At 43.0% G+C, this 19,249-nt stretch overlaps 1 protein-coding gene across 1 annotated transcript; it reads left to right on the top strand.

Annotated features, from left to right (window-relative positions):
• The first annotated feature begins 1,834 nt into the window (after window positions 1-1,834).
• Window positions 1,835-2,782, top strand: foxd7 (forkhead box D7). The gene has a single exon (XM_073495231.1). It carries the CDS (start codon window positions 1,835-1,837, stop codon window positions 2,780-2,782), a length of 948 nt encoding a protein of 315 aa, XP_073351332.1.
• The last annotated feature ends 16,467 nt before the right edge of the window (window positions 2,783-19,249 follow it).

Below are 19,249 nucleotides of genomic sequence, written 5' to 3'. Positions count from 1 at the left end.
TCCAGCTCCTCCTGTCACATGATGTTGGAGATGTCTACCTCAGTGCCATACCTTCAGCTTTTTAAAAAAAAAAAAATTTTATGCAGTGATTTGACGCTCCCGCTCGCGCCTTATTGAAACCACACAACGCGCGCGGGGCCTGTTTCCAATCTGGGGACATGCGTGATGAATTTGGGGAAATCATCTGCAGCTTTGCTGGTACCGTATAGCCCACCCAGTCCGGACCCGGTCCCCCTGTGCCCCGAGGTATCAATACGATTAGAGGCAGGAAATGTGGGAATCCCCAACAAAGGGCTCCATCATTAAACACAAACAACCAGAGGCCTCCCAACAATACCAAAAGCGCCCTCCTCTCCTGACTCCTCTTTCATGTCTGAGCAAGTGAAAATCTATTACTTTCATCCCAGTATGACCATTCTGCTCCCAGTTGCCTATTATTAAAGAAGATAATCTGACGGGGTTACCGCGGACTTTGATAGGTCTGCGCGCAAATGGAGACCAGAGAGTGTTCTCAGGTTGTACAGTCTGTACATCAAATATTATTTCTTCTCCGTTTCACACATGGTGGAGTTTATCAATATTCAAAGTCTTGAGAGAAAAAGGGACCCGCAGCTCTTATCAGTTTACCCAGAGGTGTCCCCGCGCAGGCAGCCAGCAAATTATTATTTTCGCAGCAGCACACAATCAGTCATTCCCAGTTTTATCCTCTGTTGTACGTCTGAAAACATGTAATTGTGCGTCAAGTGTGTGCGTAAAGAGCGGCTGCAGGAGCCCTCGAGGGGGATTAAGGCTTAAGTCCCAGCCTCACGTAGAGAAGTGTTCGGGGATTTTCCCCCTCAGACAGTCCTCAAACTCAGGATGGTGATGTGATGTGGCCAAAGTGTCGCTCAGTTTATTCAGAAATTAAAATGATGTTTAATTATCACTTCCCAACACCGCTGCGCATTCAGAGAACAGTCTGTTATTTGGTGCTTTCTATAATTTCCCGTCCTTGTTTTTTATTTTTGGTCGATATCGAATGAAAAAAATTGGTTTCAGCAAAATATCTCGGTTTTTACGCAGAATTTCCCCTCAAGGTCTTAATTTAAGACGAGCTGCTTTTTAAGGGCGAAGAGAAGAAAAACGAATCATTCTTGAAAATAATCATAATAACTTTTAGTTCAGAAGCAGCCAACCAACAAGCGAAACAGCACTTTTATTCTACGTCTTTTTCTTATTGTGTCTTAATTTTATTCAGATTTATTTTCGCAACTCTGAAATAAACATCCTGATTTTTTTTTAAAAAAAAGGCGAATTCCTCTCTAAAAATAGCCCTCCTCTGATTTCAGTCTCATGAGGACGTTTTCACTGAATGGATCTCTAACGTCGGCGTCGACTTGGCACTGATGCGCTGATGATGAGAGGAGCGCAGGGAGGCTGGTACAGGCCTTCTTTGGTACCTTTTGCGTCGTTTCCATTGGTCAGGATCCTCTTCCTCGTGCCTCGCCGTGACATCACATCCACCAGACCCACAGGAAAGCAACAGAGATTACAGAGGATGCTGGACATCTCGGAGGACGCACACGCTTTTTTACGCTTTACGCACAATCGCTCGCTGACCGCTCTTTTGCGCTTCCAGGCACCAAAATAAAACGGATATCAGCAGCTGATGTGTTGCGGTTTTGGAGAGTCTGCTTCTTGAAAAAGTTGGAGGAGGACTCAGCTCGGATGTGTTTTTTTTTTTCCTGAATGGAGATGAGTCGTGCGTAAAAATCTGCTGACCACATTTCAGAGAAGAGCTGTCACTCTCCCACCTGTTGGCAGGTGGTGTTGGCTTTACCCGCGGACATCTACTATGACATTGGGTTTGGAAATCATGGAGGATATTGTGATCGACGTAGTAGGGGAAGGACTCAAAGACAGCGGAGAGGATCAGCTCTTACCTCTGGATGAGTCTGGGAGCGAGCAGGAGCGCAGCACCGACACGTCCAGCAGCCAGAGGAGAGACGACGAGTGTCCCTCTAAAACCAAAGGTCCCACGTCGGTGAAGCCTCCATACTCTTACATCGCTCTGATAACGATGGCCATCCTGCAGAGCCCGAAGAAGCGGCTCACCCTCAGCGAGATCTGCGACTTTATCAGCCACCGCTTCGCTTATTACCGGGAGAAGTTCCCCGCCTGGCAGAACTCAATCAGACACAATTTGTCGCTCAATGACTGCTTTGTAAAGATGCCCAGAGAGCCCGGGAACCCCGGGAAGGGCAACTACTGGACTCTGGATCCCAACTCCTCGGACATGTTCGAGAACGGGAGTTTTCTGCGGCGGAGGAAGCGCTTCAAGCGGCAGCATTTCCGCTTCGACCCGCTGAAGGAGCAGCACCTGGAGCCCAGCGGACTGCACGGCTTCCCGCACGGCGCGTACGGGCTCGGCGCGGCGGCTCTGCAGCTGCCCAGCCTGGAGCTCTACCCCTACCTCCATCACCACGCACCGTCACCGTGCGGCCCCGCCACCATCCCACCTGTCAGCAGCATCCTGCCGGCTCTCTCCAGCTTCTTCTCCCGCAGCGCACTCACCGCCAAGGCATTCCTCCAGGCGCAGCCCGGCATCGATGCCTTCTCCCCGGCGCAGTGCACCGCGTACTCCTCTCCTCTGACCTCCAGCGTCGCCTACGCGTCCCCCGCGCTCTTCCACCCCGCGGCCTCCCCGCACTTCCTCAGTTTACACCAGGAGTACCAGAAACTACAGACTCAGCGCGGCACCGTGGACCTGCTCAAACACATCAGCGCTGCTCACAATGAGTAAACAGTAAAGCGGACTTTGAGCTCGTGTTTTCTCAGGTAACAGAGACTATTTAAGCAGAAAGTCATCGTTTCTCCAGATATGTGACGAATCTGCTTTAAAAGAATGTTGTAGATATGTTGTTAAAAATAAACTCTCCCTCTTCTCACCTTCATGGCAAGAAAAAAAAAAAAACATTAAAAAAAATCTTTTAGCAGACGCCTTTTTATTTTTTATTTTGATCATGAATTATCTTCTTTTGTTGAAATATTTAAATGACGAGTTTCCCATTCTTCTTTTGGAAAGAAATAAAAGTGAATATTTAAACTTTGCGTTCAGGTGTATTTTGTACAGATCCGTGTGTTAATGTGAGGGTATTTATTTATAAAACAGCAGACTGCACGTTTTTTTTTACATGTCATGTGTTAACTCGCTTTTAATCCCAGTTTCTGGACTTTGTCTATTTCTGCGCCGAGTCCATAACTCTTAATAATAACAATTAAACACAATTATACTCGTGTAAATGTTAAGAAGTGATGTGTTGCTTCACAGACGAAGAGAAACAGATAAGAAGTGATTTAAAAAATAATGGTGAAGGACGAAGTGACTCACTTCTGCTGCAAATAATCGATAAATAAAATAAAAACAAATAATACAATTATGAAAAATAGATTTTTTGTCGGCGTATTTAGTCCAAATAGTGATGTGAATAATTAAAAAGCTCAGATAATTATTTATTAAAATGAAGCACTAAAGAACAATGTAGGAAATAGCTTGTAAAATGAATTATCTCGTGCGTAAAAGAGTGACGGGAAAAGCAACTTTGCGCACCGTGGTGGATCACAAGGTCAAGGTCAAAGTCAGTCACTTCTATTAATGCTCAGGCCTATAATGTGTGTGTGTGTGTCTATGTGTGTGTGCGTGTGTCTGTACGCGTGTGTATATCGAGTTCATGGATATAACGCTGGAAATATAAATGTCTGTAATTGCCTTATTATTTCGCAGGGCCACACACACACAGACACACACACAGACACACACACACACACACACTTGTCCGCCTGTTCCCGCGAGTAAATCTGTACAACACATTTTCATGTTTAAAAAAAAAAAAAAAGTTCAATCATAGATCCGCTTTCTGCTCTTTTACCACCCAAATGTTCCCATAAAGGAGCCTTTTGATTAAAACTATTACAATTATTATTGTTATTTTTATTGATTCTAATTTTAGATTATTTGGCTTCATTAAAAATGTCCTCAAATTCCTTATTAAGTAATAAACTATGAGTTTTAAAAAGGTAAAATCCTAATGTAAATAATATATCCCAGAAACAAGGGTGTATTTGTTGTGAATTGATGCAACAAACACACATTTAATACACATTTTTTTCCCCCTATAAATAAAAAAACAGTTTAATAATAATTAGTGTTTTTGTTGCTTAGAAATTGTCAGCACTCGCACTGGTTATTTTCTTCTTCTTCTTCTCCCTCTCACAGGCTCCGGTACAAATGTTCTGGTGGATCAGTCTCAGCATGATTAAATCAAACTGGACTCTATAACCTAACCCTAATGCAAATAAGCTCTAATCAGACATATTTAACCTGGAGATCCACACATCATAAATCAGTAATGCGATTACAAAATCCATCCCCAAAAACTTTCCACCCATTCCTCCATGCCACTAATTCAGATTATCTGATTTATTTCCCCTTTCTTCTCTCATTTAGCTCCACGCTGCGCTGCTTTACAGCCAGAGTGACAGAAGTAAAATAATTCTAGGTTGCCGAGCATGGAAGTATTTATTTAATTCTATTCTGAGTCTGGTTTAGATGGATTACTGCACTGAAGCTCTTGGACGGGGCTGATGGATCACACCACACGCCTTGGTCCTTTAGCAGACTTTGGCACCCAAGTGAGGGTCTGAAACAAATAAAAAGATTGTTACCTGATGGTGGGCTGTTAAGATGCCCACTCCTTAAAGAAGAGCACACTTCTCTCATTGATTTTCCCCCTTTTCTCTCCCACTGAGCCTCCTTTTTCTTTGCTCCATTCAGAAAATTTTACATATGTGCCCATTTTTGTTTCCTAGATTTAATCCAATTTAGTTCGAGGTTTTCTTTCCTTTTGTCATAACCAAACGCCTAATATATTTGTACTGCTAATCTTAAACAGTGTGGCGAGAGCTGTGGTTAAACTGATCCGGCATAAGATTCATATCGTACACCGCAGCACTTCTGCTATTAGAAACTTATCTGATTGGGAAGCCAAATATACAGCTGGACTGATTTTTTTTTCTCTTTCAGTTTCAGAGCTTTGCTTGTTAGATTGTCAAAACCTGAGGGGCACAGACTTTTTCCCCTTGGAGGGCCAAAACTAAAACTTAAAGGTGGGCCACATGCCGGAAGCAAACACCTATTTTATTTTATTTTTAATAAGATTTAAAATGATACTAGGATCCAGAGTTCACTGACTTCCTGACCGAAGTGTCACTCTGCTCGCCATTTATATTTAAAGAGCATTTTTACCTGACAAATAAAACATTATAATATATTTTTTCATTCATTTTCTATTCTTTACTAGAACATCTGGCTGGGAAAATTGTGCCCCAGTTTGGCAGCGCTGGTCAAAACTAAATATAAAGATGCAGTATAGAGAGGCTGTAACTCATGAGCAGTGAGGCAGGGAACAGTCTTGTCTGTGTCTGTGTGTGATCTAACAGGCGGTAAGTCATCATGCACCTTCTCCACACATAAACAGGATGTTCCAGTGCAGCTTGATGTGGTTCAACATCATGTTTAGGTATGAGTAACACACAACAATGTTAATAACACTTAAAAGGCACCAGAAGAAGAAATCTTTGCCGTGAAAATGAGCTCTTTCTGCTGGTGGGGAGCCAAGAGAAGAGAAACTGAAGCAGACAAACGCTGTCTGTCGCACAGACTGATTTGCAGGCCGGGGAGGGAGAGTCAGGGTCAGCTTTTGAGAGAAGGGGGGAGAGAGGCCGGTGCACCTGATAAAATAAGCAAGTCAGACACCCCTGGCTGGTGTGTGTGTGTGTGTGTGTGTGTGTGTGTAGCTGAGACTTCACATCAGTTTTCCATCCTGAAGGAGGTAAAAGTTGCCAGTACACTGCTTTTTACTTTCCTTTTTTCCTTTGTGCGTCATTGAGTGTGACACGGCTTATTAAATCCTCACTTGTATTACGAGTAAAAGCTTCTTTTTTTAATGATTAGCAGCAAGATTTTCCTGTTTTCAACTATACTATTTTCCAGCATGTCTTTTGTGTGTCGCCTCCAAGTTAAGCTGGAATTTGACACAAGGGGATTGTGTTTTAAATTGAATATGTCACCACAGAGGACTTTACTCAGAGTCGTATTAGGGTGATTCATCACATAAGTGGACATGATAAATGGACGTTTATGTGACAACCTGTCAATGGTGCATGCCATGTTACACCACTGCAGTGTTTCTGCTCAGTTCCACGTGGATTATCAGTTCCCAGTTATCAAGAGTCATAACTTCTCTCTGATGTGGAGCTCGTTTCTCTGGGAAAAGTGAGTGGAGTCAGTCAGAACACCATTCATGCCTAACAGCACCGCTGCACCACGCTTTCATTCTCCACTTACAAACGCCAAGCCAAACAGGCAAGATAAACTCATTCCTCGAGCACCCCGCCTCGCTGCCTTCACTCCTTCTGCCTCCACAGCAAAGACCCAAAGTCCAAGTGGGGAGAGTGATGCATTCTGGGATAAAACCCCCGCAAGTTCAGTCAGGACAGGAAAAACAATGCGTCTATGTTGTTGCAGAGGTTTTGAAATGCATAATTTGGAATAAATTCACTTCAAATATTTTTCTGGTCGTATAGCCTGCTGTTTTTTATTCACATGAGTTTTGAGGCTGTTACACACTAAAGATCTTTGGTTCGATACAGCACCAAGGCAGTAGTCCTGAATGTGTATACTTGTGTCTTGTAAACTATGTGTACTGGGTTAACTTTCCCCAGAACAAGAAAACCCAGAACAATGGGTTAACCCAGTGTTTGTGTTATTTTTAAATATTGTTGTTGTGGTATGGGATCAGAATAACACCTTGTCTTGGGTGGTTTTCCACACATGGATGCTGGGTAAGTTTTTTAACACAGTTCAAAATAACCACCAGTGTTAGTCTTATTTTTATATTACTGTTGGGTCATTCACTCAAACCAAATTGCTATGATCTACTATAATCGAGGTCTTTTAAAATTTACATTTCACTATTTGTTACTGAAAAATGTCAAAATCTGAGGTTTTGAATGTCATTTTGCAAAACTAACAACACATTTGTGACAAGCTCAAGATACAACTTGAGCTTGTGTCTAACACTGGATAACTAATCGGTAATGTAAAAAAAAAAAAATACATGAACACCAGATCAAATTATCAGATCAGATCAGATGTTGTATTTGTATGTATTTGTCTCAGTATTTGAGTCCAAGACAAATTTTCCCAATGAGGACAATAAAGTATATTGTGTTGTACTTCACAATATCATATCATATCGACCCATTGCTGCTGTGTAAAGGAACCCCTTTATTGTTATGACTCAGTGATATTTAGTGTGTAACTGAACATCTGATTGCCAGTATTGTCTTGTCGCATATCATATCGTATCGTATGGTGTTGTATCAAATCCTCCCTGTATCGTATCGTATCGTAATGTAACGTAGCGTAGCGTAGCGTAGCGTAACGTAACGTAATGTAACGTAAATTGTATCGTATCGTATGGTGTTGTATCAAATTGGTATATAATAATATGGTATCGTAACGTAACGTAATGTAACGCAACGTGACGTTACATAACATATCACATCGTATTGTGTCGTATTGTACCGTATCTTAGCACATGGCGTTGTATCGCATCCTGTCATGTCATGTTGCATGGTGTTGTATCGTTTCGTATGTTGTCCTATCGTGTTGCATCGTACCGTGTCGTATTGTACTGCATCATAACCCACTGGTGGTGTGTGCTTGTATTGTTTTGACTCAGTGATATTTAGTGTGTAACTGAACATCTGATTGCCAGTATTGTCTTGTTGCATATCGTATCGTATCGTATCGTAATGTAACGTAACATAACGTAACGTATCGTATCGTGTCAGTCTGTAACCTATCGTATCGTATGGTGTTGTATCAAATTGGTATATAATAATATGGTATCGTAACGTACTGCATTGTAACCCTCTGGTGCTGTGTGCTTGTATTGTTTTGACCCAGTGATATTTAGTGTGTAAGTGAACACCTCAGTGCCAGGCACTGATTTGCATCTGCTTCAGTATTTCCAGAGAGCCGTTTGTGCAGCCACAGAATGAGAGTTGGGTGAATATAAAGGCTTAGGTGTTGTGGTTTTTCAGTTATCATTAGTAAATCTCGCACCTTTCTGCTGAGGCAGATCACAGCTGAGGTTTTCTCTCCTCTCACTTTAATGGCTGACTTCCACAGGCCTCGCTCGCTCCTTGGCGTTTGCTTTTCCTGGCAGGGCCAATCCTCGCTGCCCTGCTTCGGGGAGTTATTCAATTATAAATCTTCCACCCTTCTTTTGCTGCACCCCTTGCGCTCTCTCTCTCTCTGCTTTCCCTCTCTCACCGGTCTGTGTTACCCTGCCAAGCCCAGTAAAACACGCTGCTCCGTTGGTGCACCCCTCTCCAGTCTCGTGCCCAAGAATTTATTATGCTCAGGGTGGTGAAGCGGAGTGCGGTGTGTTTTTGGAAAAGGGACCCCCCCTCAAGCCTCAGTGCCAACAGATGACAGTGACATATAGCAGGAAAGCCACCCAGAAGGAGAATGATCTCACACCTCAGCCACGCGCTCAGAGGGAGTGGGAGAAAATAGAGAGCGAGGGGAGTGAGATCTGCAGCTGGGGGCAGAGGGGACAATAAAATCAAGATGAAAAGAGGAAAGGATGGAGGAATGAAAAGGTGGAAAGAAAAACAACAAACACCACCAACTGAAAGCGGTTAAAAAGCAAGTAAATGATCCGATGACGCTGCAGGAGAACGGGAACCAAAAGTGTGTGTTTGAATCGGTGACTTCTTTAAATACTTTCGGTTATGTGCTGAACTCGAACATCGTGTTCTAATAATTTCCAAATAAACCAAACTATGTTAAACCTCTTAGATATTCTATTCTTACCCTCAGATCGCGGCTTTGCTTCTGCCTGCCAAGCTCCGGAGGAAATGCACTGCTCCATTAGGCCTTACGTTGCATTCAACATTTTACAGCAGATAGATCCTCCTCTTTACGACATCTGTTTCTCAAAGAGCCTGTGAAGCAGCCAATCAGTATTTGCCACTGGGTGGCACTCAGTCTTGACCTCCCTCCCCTCTTGTTGCTCTTTATTTTCAATCTTCCGGGTGCCCTACTGTTCCCCAGCTGGCAACCTCATGCCCTCAATACCCTGCCCATGGAGCTTGGCATTACCTTCTCCAGTTTTTTGTGTACCGCCACATGCAGGTAGAAGGCCTCCAACCACCAAGAGAAAAAGCTCACCCTTCCCAGGCCTCCGATCAAAGGCGGCGGGAGTGTGATGTCACCCACAGCAGCCCCGAAAACCACTTATTGCACCAAATGAGAGCCATTAGCCATACAAACAAAGACTTAAAACCCTCTGTCATTTAATCAAAAGGGGAGCAGGAAGCACAATTAACATCTGGGCCAACATGTGTCAGAGAGGGGTCAGACTATAACTGTGCAGGCTCTTATTACAGTCGTACAGTCTGGGGCCTGGCGGTCGGTGTACGGCCTAATGAGAGTCAGTAACCCCAACCTGGCTGCGGCCCGCCCGCACCGACTGATCTCCGAGGAAGACAAAGTGGTCTGCCTTCCACACCAGGCATCGCCACGGAGAGCCGGGGACGTTTGAGAAGTCGCCAGGTCATGGCTGGAAACCTCTCTCTCTCCGTTCACCCTCTACCTCTCCCCCTCTCCGTCTGCATTCTCTCTCTCCACCTCTCTCCCCCATTACATTTGGGTTTTCTCCCCCTCAATAACGTCTGCAGTGGCATATTACAACTTGGAAATGGATTTTAAAAGGGAGTAGAGGAAGGGGTGCCAGAATGGGAAAAACATGGATTGGCTCAGTGGAAGCAGATTAAGTAGGCATGCCAAACCTCACGCTTTGTAAGAAACAAGTAAAAGACCCTTTTTACATTAATGCTCAGAGTTAAGGACCAACCGCATAGTGGGGGGAAATCAAAAAATCCCACCCTCTTCGAAAGAGAGAATGAATATTTCAGCCGGTGAATTGTCACCTCATACGAATCGGTGTCACCAGAGTGAATAACGCTGTCGGTGTCAGAGGACAGGCCTGCCTTTTTATCAGTGCTGCAGGTCTCTGTGTGCTCAGGGAACTGTAAAGCCAATTCATAGGCCTGCAAACATCCTGTAACAGCAACATAAATCCACTAATTCAGGCCTTTGTGTTTGGTAATGGATGTTGTGCCATACTATGTAGATGTGATATGATAGGATTGATTGCTCTGAAGATCTCTGAGGCTGCTTTCTAGCACCGCCCTGCCACCCAAACTGTCGGCCAACGAGCCGTTCATCCCATGTTGCCTCTGTTGGTGGTCCCTGGTGTAAGCTATATTTTCCCCTCACTTCTCTCTCTCTCTCTCTTTTTTTATAGCTAACACAAAATTGTTCCTAATTCGCTGCTGCTAGAGGGGGGTAATTTGCGGCTTTTGGCTGAGTGTCGCAAGCCCCAAATTTGAAAAAGCTGCTGAGTTGAAGGCGCTCTGTGAAAGGCGGTAGGAGCAACAGTGGGAAGAGGGGAGAGAGAGAGAGAGAGAGAGAGAGAGAGAGAGGGAAAGAAAGAAAGAGAAAGGCCCTAAAATCAATCAGTTGAAAAGGAAAAACAGCAAAAACATCATCAGCCTCTAAAGACAGCGATGCAATTATAAACTGTTGGGCAATGTGAGTCGCAGCCAGCAATAATTATGTTAATGAAGTTATGGCTGTAATGTCTCCTCTTCTACTTACAGTTGATGTGATTTGTGTAGCCTATGAAAACACTCACACTTTATTGTGCTTTAGGTTTAATTTGTTGCCTCCAATTCTCTGAGATGAATAAATCTCTCCAGCTGTCAGTCAGTTGCATTAAAAAAAAAAGTCCATCTGTAAAAAAACAGCTGAACGCTCCTAAAGGCCATTTAATGACAAGCAGTCAGGTGGTTTAGTTATTATCTCTCAGTGTCCCACAGTCCTGCACTTGTGCATTAAGCTAATAGTCACTGTTAGATGTGTAGCTGCTCTCGTCTCCACGGTGAACTTCAGAAACGACAGTCTACCTTTAATATTTGGCAGTTTGAGCTCATTAATGTCAAAGTCGCACTGAATGCAGATAAAACTAAGCTGATGTGCTCTAATGCTAAGCCTGTGGACAATGTGGACGTTGTTTCAGCTCAGCAGCTGTTACTAAAGGTATTTGGCTTGATTAATGTCTTTGCATTATGTAAGAATTTTACTTGTAAGCGCTCAAAAGTGAACTCAAATTATCATCCGAATGTGAAGAAATGACAGTTTTGGCGTTGTGATGAAGTTAGCATGCAAACCGCCTAGCTCCTGTTGCTAGCGGTGCTAACACTAAAACTCCCCCAGTGCTCTGAGCTCCCAGTCCGGGTCGCTAGTTGCGCAACTAACTGAGAAAACTAGCTAACAGCGGCTACAATTAACAGCAGTTAGCTATGTTTTGAGAATGAGTTCAGCAGGTGGACGATTATTATTACTCGGAGTTAGGTGAGAAGATCGATAACAGTCCACTGAATATGAAACTACCGCCAGCAGCTGGCTGAGTTAGCTTAGCATAAAGACAGAAAACGTCTAGCCAGGACTCGTTTTTAAAACTCAGTTTTTTACAAGATTAAACAAATATAAGGTGTTATTTAGTTAGCTTCAGAGATGCTGTTGTTTCTCCTTGTTTCCAGTCATTATGCTAAGCTAAGTTAGCCTGCTGCTGGTGAAGGAAAGGGAAAAGAGGCATATCCCAAAATGTTTTTGTTACTTTAGATTGAGTGTTTTATATCTGCAGAGGGAGCAGGTCCTCGTCCACAGAGTCCACCATGTTGCGCAACCATGTTTCTACAAAAGCCCAGAATGGACAAACCAAACACTGAGTCTGGGGAGAGCCTTTTGTGTTTTTAGCTTATTAGCAGCCAACAAAGGTTCTCCTACACACCTGTAAGGTGAGGGTGAGGCCAGGCGTATTCAGTTGGTAGATGCCACTAAAACCTCCACACCGGTCCTTTCAGCAACATGTTTGAACCCAACGAACTTTGGTTTTTATTTCACACACAAGTGAGGAGAAGGTTTGTTTCCACCACCTTTTTATCTTGATTATAGTGATTTACTGTGTTTGAATTCATCAACGCTGTGTCACCACACGTTGGACTGTTTATTGTAGGGTGTTGAGATTTGTAACCAGAGTAAAACCTCTTAGACGTCATTTGTGCCTTGTATTCAGGAGCTGGGTGGCTCACTGTGTCCATCACCTGAGTCATTTTTATTCATAAAGGTATTCTGGACAAATTACTTTTATTGTTTTAAATATCACAAATGAAGTAACACCTGAACATGTATGTTGTGATTGAGAGTGCGTGAGACTCGTCTGCAATCTAGCACAGTTAAATTGTATGAAAAGAAATAATCAATAACAATATGTTATATATATATAACAATAAGTAACAATATCTGTTTCTATAGTAACTGGGTTTAACTGACATCCATTTTTTAAATAATTTCTCATGCACATATGACGGGCGGTGTCAATGACAGGGGATTTGGGTTCACTGTCAGATTAACTGTGACACAAAAGCCTGCGCTGATATAAAGCTCACATAAAAATAGAAATTCAGTATTGGTGTCAGTGATGCTGACCTGCTGTCTGCATGATGTGGGAAAGATGAGCAAACAGGAAGTAAATGATGGAAGATCTGCAGCGAGGCAGTCGAGGGTTTGCTGAAAGCTGATGTGCAGGAGAGCGTCTGGATCTCTCTTTACACCCAGAGCTCCATGTTCCCAAAGCGAAGGAGGGGAGCTGAAAGATCCTCTGTGGCCTCGTCGACACAAGGGCCCTGAGAGGCGCTCATTCATTTTGATTAACAGGGCCTTCCTCACTCTCATCCCATCCTTGGTGGTTCGCTCGCTCCTCAGGGAGAGAAAGCCCACATGGATGTTTTTCTTTTTTCCTTTTTTTTTTTCTTATCCCACATGGTTTTTCGCTTCCACAACAGCACGTCATTACCCGAGTGTTTAAACACTTAAGAACAGTTTAAAAGGAGGGAGAGGAGGTGGTGGTGGAGAAGGAGGAGGAGTGAAAAAACACTCACGAGCAATGAACAGTTCTACATTAAGTCTGCATCACTCGAGGGAGCTGTAAAGGCCGCCCCGTGAGCGAAATGAAGTCAATAAATAAATGTGGCTGTTGTCAGATGTCTGGAACAGCTTGAGAGGGTTCCAGCGACGGGGCAGCCCACCATGTTGAAATGAAGGGTGATAAGTTTGGGCAGCCCCGCAGAATTAGACGCTACAACTTGCTGAGTGCCATTGACTAATGAGGGCGGGTGTGCTGCATGATAAATTCAAAAAACGAGGGGGAACGTTTGATCTGCACCAAACCACAGTTTGTTGAGAGTCACAATGCCTGGAGAGAAACACCATCATAACACAGAGGAGGTTTATTATTTTATGCAGATCCCACATGAGCTGCCTCCGATAACGACGCTACTCCCCCCTAGAGGATCGCTCTCGCAGCAGTCAATCAAAGCGCAAGTGACAACAAACAGCAGAAAGAGACAGGAGCTGTCAGTGGACCGAGCGCGCCTGCTTCGTTTCATGACTTCATTTCATTACGATACTTCCCGTCGCTTGAGATGAACTGCAGCTCTTCCTCTGGTTGAGAGGGAGAGTCGAGCACATGAGGAAAAAAGCAGTAGCAGCTGGATGAGTGTTTTTCCAAGTTAGAGCAATTGATCAGTGAGAGTCCAGAGAGTCCAGAGAAAGAAAGAGGTGGGGGGAGGAAGGAACATGGTTCAGAGGAAGCTGCAGGTGTGGGGAAGAGAAAACACAATCACATCTCAAGTCAAACAAATGCGCCTCCGCTGATGGAGATGGATAGAGGGTCAGCATTCCAGTCCACGCTGGAGATCTCCACCACTTAGCCCCGGGTCCTCTCTCTCACTGCGTCTGCTGCCGCTGCTGCCGGGCCAAACATCTGGACCGAGAGCGAGAGAGAGAAAGGAAATAACAAGGAGGGCTGAAGGAGAGAAAGTTTTCTAGAGAGGGAGAGAGAGATGATGGTGAAAAAGGAGGGATGAAGTGAGGTCAGCAGAAGAGGTGAAAGATGTTAAACGAACAGTGTTTATCCTCGGGACTCCCGTGGAGGAGGGAGCCCACATAAGTGAGCTCGTGTCGGTGGGGGAAAGTTCACACCCTCCTCTTCACTGTCTTCATCTTCACTTCTTTTTCGAAACATTTCTCTAAAAAATCTTGAAGGCAGCAGAAGGTCTAATCCTCTCGCTGACCCTTTGACCTCATCTATCAGTCTCCTCCTCTGCTGCCATCCGTCAGGGAGCAGAAGCCTTAAACTAACTCCTCAAAACATTCGCTCTTCTTTTTTTGCTGCCTCCTTCTTTGTGTTTTCCCCGGGAGTCCTATAAAAGCTGCTCTGCTCTTGTTTTCTCTACAAGTCGAGGGATGAGCTAGAGCTCATAAAGACAAAACTCCGAGGGCACACTGAGGTCCTGGGCTCTGTAAAAAAAAAAAAAAAAGGTTGTGGCTGCAGCTCCGGTGGTGGTTGAGAGGAATATAGTTATACACACACACACACACACACACACACGCACACACTACACCTTGGGAGTATTTGATCCCTGTGAACACTGCTCGGCCTGAGGAGGACACGCTCTGTAAATTTCCCTCCCGTGTGCTGTGTTCTCTGTAACAGCAGCCCGAGCTTGTAAAAAAGAAAAAAAGAGAAACCGCAGCAGTCATGACAGGTGCCAGAGTCTGGAATGTGAAAAAAAAGTGAATGATGAAATATTGCTGTGGCATTTGTTACTTTTTTTTGATGGCGTGTTTGCTTTTGTGAGAGAACGTGTGTTGAAGTGTTGGAGTGTGGATACTGGCATTTCTGCAAGTCTCCATAACAGTGTTGGAGGAGGGAGTCAGATTCAAGGTGAAGCAGGAATGTAATGTAGAAAGTGTTATTATTAAAATGTATTTAATGTTTTAAGTAAAATAAAAAGCCCCTGTAGTTTGTGTTGTTGTGCTATTATGTATTATTACCTAGTCTACTGCTGTACCAGGTCAAAGTGGAGCTAATTTTAACTGACTAACTATCGGCTCTGACTAATTTAACCCCTTCATCGACACACCATCATGTTCCTAATGTATTCATTTGAATTTATTGTTGTTATTCTTGATGTTATTTAATGTATCAAAATGTAGCAATCTTACAAACAGGAGCTTTAAAGATATAATATGTAAGAATTCTGCTTTCAAATGTCTAAAAATGACTTGTCTCCTTTGTCATATATTTTGTTGAGCTGTGTACTAAATCCACAAGTTTACCCAAGGCAACGGTGTGTTTCATTTGGTCGCCCAACGCTGCTTCCAGTATCGGGAGGTTGGCGAACAAGACTAAACTAAATGTGGATAAGATCTTAAAGCATTAGCTCGTCTGTGAAACACTCTGCTTGAGTTTTATCAGCAGTGATCGTTGTTTAATGATGTATTCAACACCAGCGAAGCGAGTTTTGATCGCAGGATCATTTGTGTTTATTCACCCCAAACAGACGCCGAGGTCCTGTGTGTGTCTGTAGAGAAGAATCCGATGTGACTCCAGCTGTTTATTCCTCCAGAAGTAGCGCTGAGCAGCTGAGCAGCGGTTTTTACCAAACTACTGTTTCTGTACATTACTTTTACATATGTATCTATTTATCTGAAGGTCTACGCTACTGCAAAAGATTATCCAATACTATCAGCTAGACAACTTTTTCCACTATCTACTGTATCTGTAACTTTAAGTATTCAATATTTCTGCCATTGTAAACATTTAACATTACTTTTAAACTTTTCTTCTAGCTAGCTAATTACTTTCAGACGCTCAATCATACAATGTAGTTCACAGTCTCCAGGTGTTACAGCTGTTTTGTTAATATTTTAATCATAATTTATTGTTTTTCAAATAAACTGAGCTACTCCATAATCTTTCATCAGTTTAATTTAATCTATATTTAATATATAACAGTGCATACAATTATTATGAAAATGTATGTGTGTAGTGAATGTTAATCTGAAAAGTAATGTGTATTCAAGTGCAGTACTTGAGTAGATAGTTTCTTCCACCACTGCATGCATGTGTGTGTGTGTGTGTGTGTGTGTGTGTGTGTGTGTGTGTGTGTGTGTGTGCGTGTGTGTGTGTTTTTACTGCTGATGGCACAGTGGAGGATTTATTTGAACAGATGTGAACTCTCAGTACCAGGGTGACCTCAGGTCCTACTTGGCTACACTGCAGCTGATCTCTCCGCCCTGGAAAAATAACACTCAGTTTAACAGACTGACCTGTGGAGGAGAACGCTCGCAAACACACCGGTTAATAAGTCGGCGAATAAAGGCTACATTTCCTCCTGCGGAGTAATTGAGTCTCAGTGTAACCTTATCAGTCTTCGCCTTGCCGCAATGTGCAGCGCATGTGTCAGGTTATGTCCTTGTCTTCTGTGAAATATCTCTGTTACAGTAACCAGACTGTACAGTAAAAACCAGAAGTTATATTCCTTTCAAAGTCTGACATGTGAGAATGGATTTATACTCTCATTGACTGAAATGGAGGGTTTTATACCAAATGCACTGCACATTAACGGCACAGAGCATGAGTTAGGGGAGTGCAGAGGTTGCCGACAACAGCCATAAAGGAGGTGAATTTATGTGTCGGAGCGATGCAGGCGGGAGGTCAGAGGCAGAGTGAAGTGTGGAGGGTCGACAAGGATGAAGAGACAGCAATGTTTGGAGAGAGGACAGGAGAGAGTGATGCTAATTTATACCTCGCTAATTGGAAACAGCAGAGTCCTGCACCTGAACCGCATTCTCGGGCCCTGTGGCCAACGCAGGGCCCGGGGCAACGTGGGAGGGTGATGAGGGCCCGGGGGTGGAGAGATGGGATGGAGGTGAGGGTCAGTGTCAATGGCAGCCTTGTTGTTTCTGTCCCTGCAGACGGGACACAGTTCGGTGTGTGTGCATGTATAAATGCACGGTCTCTGGTGTCGTTGTGCGTGTCTGAGCAGAGTTAGTGTGTATGTTAGAGATTTTCCGGGGGTCATGTTGTTGTGACAGTCTCACGCACACACACACACACACACACCAGGCCGGAGCCAGAGTGGGGACCACCCTGCCTCAACAGAGAGAGACAGAGAGGGAAAATAATCAGCTTAATGTGGCATGGTTTCAATCTGACACGATCTAACATACGACATGGCTGGACTTCAGCAGTCTTAGCTTCCTAGTTAAATAAATATGACAGCCTCCGAAGATAATTACGGTGCTGTGACCATGTTGAGTCATAGCATCCGTTAATTATTAGACGAGTCGTGTGAATATGTGGATTCATTTCTCAGATCCACGCTGCTTGTGAGTTTCTGATGTCTGTAATATTTCAGTGAGTGATGGTGTATTCAGATGTTGGCTGTGACTGGGGTCTGGCATCAGGCTCAAACATGAAGTAATCTTAGATTTTAGATTGAAAAAACATTGACGTGCGCTTGATGTGCCTCATATCTGCAGGATCCGTTTGCACGTCTACATCATGAGTCTTCTGAGTGTTCCACTGATATGGACCAGTGGTTCCCAACCAGGCTGACTGTCACCACAGGGGGTACGTGGAAAAAATAAAAAGTGAAGTAGTTCATCTAATCTGAACAAAATAGAAATGACGTGAAGGAAAAAATCCATCTATGATTAATGGTTTGCAAGATAAAAGTAGGCTAATGGATTAATGGTGTAAACGGTAAGCGAAAACTGTAGCTAAAAGTAACATATTAGGCTACAAGGTAAATTCATTGTCTTTTTTTAAAACACAAGAGTTTAAAAAAATGAAACTAGGCCCATGTTTGAGTCCTTTGTGCTACATCTATTTTATGAAATTAAAACATTTAACCGAAAGTAGCAGATCAATGGTCAAAACAGCTTACAAAAACAGTTAGCTTAAAGTAGCCTAATGGATTAACAGGTAGAACATTTGAAAATAGTTCGCTAAAAGTGTCAAGAGTTAAAAAAGTAAGTTAAAACTGTAGCTAAAAGTACAATATCAATGCTTAAAACAATTAGCTAAAGGTAATGGATTAACAGTTGAAATAGTTAGCTTAAATAAAGTATTAGGCTAATGGCTAAAATATTTAGCTAAAAGTAAGCTGACAAATTCATGGTTAAAACAGTTTGCAAAAAAGTTAGCTAAAAGCAGCCCTAATGTATTAACGGCTAGAACATTTAGCTACAAGCCTGTAGCTAAAAGTATTAACAGTTAAAAAAGTGAGCTAGAACTGTGGCTTAAAATAACATATTATGGTAAAGTTAAAACATTTAACTGAAAGTAGCCTTGGCTAAAAGATTAAAGGTTAAAAGAGTTATCTGAAAGTAGCCTAATGGATCAACAGTGAGAACATTTACAAGAAGAATTAGCAATGAAAGGAGTTAGCTAAAAGTAGGCTATTAACAGTTAAAAACGTTAGCTAAAAGCAACATATTAGGCTAATGAATAATTGAAATGACAGCTAAAAGTAGCAGATAAATTCTGAAAATAATTGAAATGGATATGAAATAATTCAAATGGATAAACAGTTGAACTGGTCTGTTTATATCATTAAAAGTAGGCCTGTGGTGAAAAAGCTCAAAGTAATGGATAAAGTTGTTGTAGCCGAGCTAACAGTGATGGATGAATGGAGACAAAGCTAAAAATAGTAGATAAATGATTTAGATCATTTAAAAAATAATAGATAAATGGCTGAAAGTCACTGACAGTTGATTTATATGAAAACAAAAGTAGCAATATGAAATGTATACTGTAAATCGTGTTGATGGAAGGGTACTTGAGTTCATCTGACAGTGCTGTGAGGGTACTTCAGGTTGGGAACCTCTGATTTAGGGCCTCATACTGCTGACTGTGTGTGCTATTGATAAAAAAGCCATCAAGTCAGCGCTAAGTGACGGGCTGTCAGCATTCGCCATGACTCTGCCTTCCCATAATATGCAGGACACATAGAGCTCAAGCACAGATAAATAGATTTGTGCCCGAAAGCAAAAAATTCCTCAAAAAAAGCCAGTGGAGTGGAGGAGTTGGACATGTGTGGAGCATATTGGTGGCAGACTTGTGATCACACAAGTTTCCTCTGAGGAGAAGAGAATACAACATGATCTAGATGTGGTCGGGGCTGTTTTGTTTCCCTTTAAAGGCGTGTCAGTTGTCTG

Source organism: Pagrus major, chromosome 23 (assembly GCF_040436345.1).
Source record: "Pagrus major chromosome 23, Pma_NU_1.0".
In the NCBI taxonomy this organism is placed as follows: Eukaryota; Metazoa; Chordata; class Actinopteri; order Spariformes; family Sparidae; genus Pagrus; species Pagrus major.
This window is presented reverse-complemented; position numbering and strand designations above follow the sequence as displayed.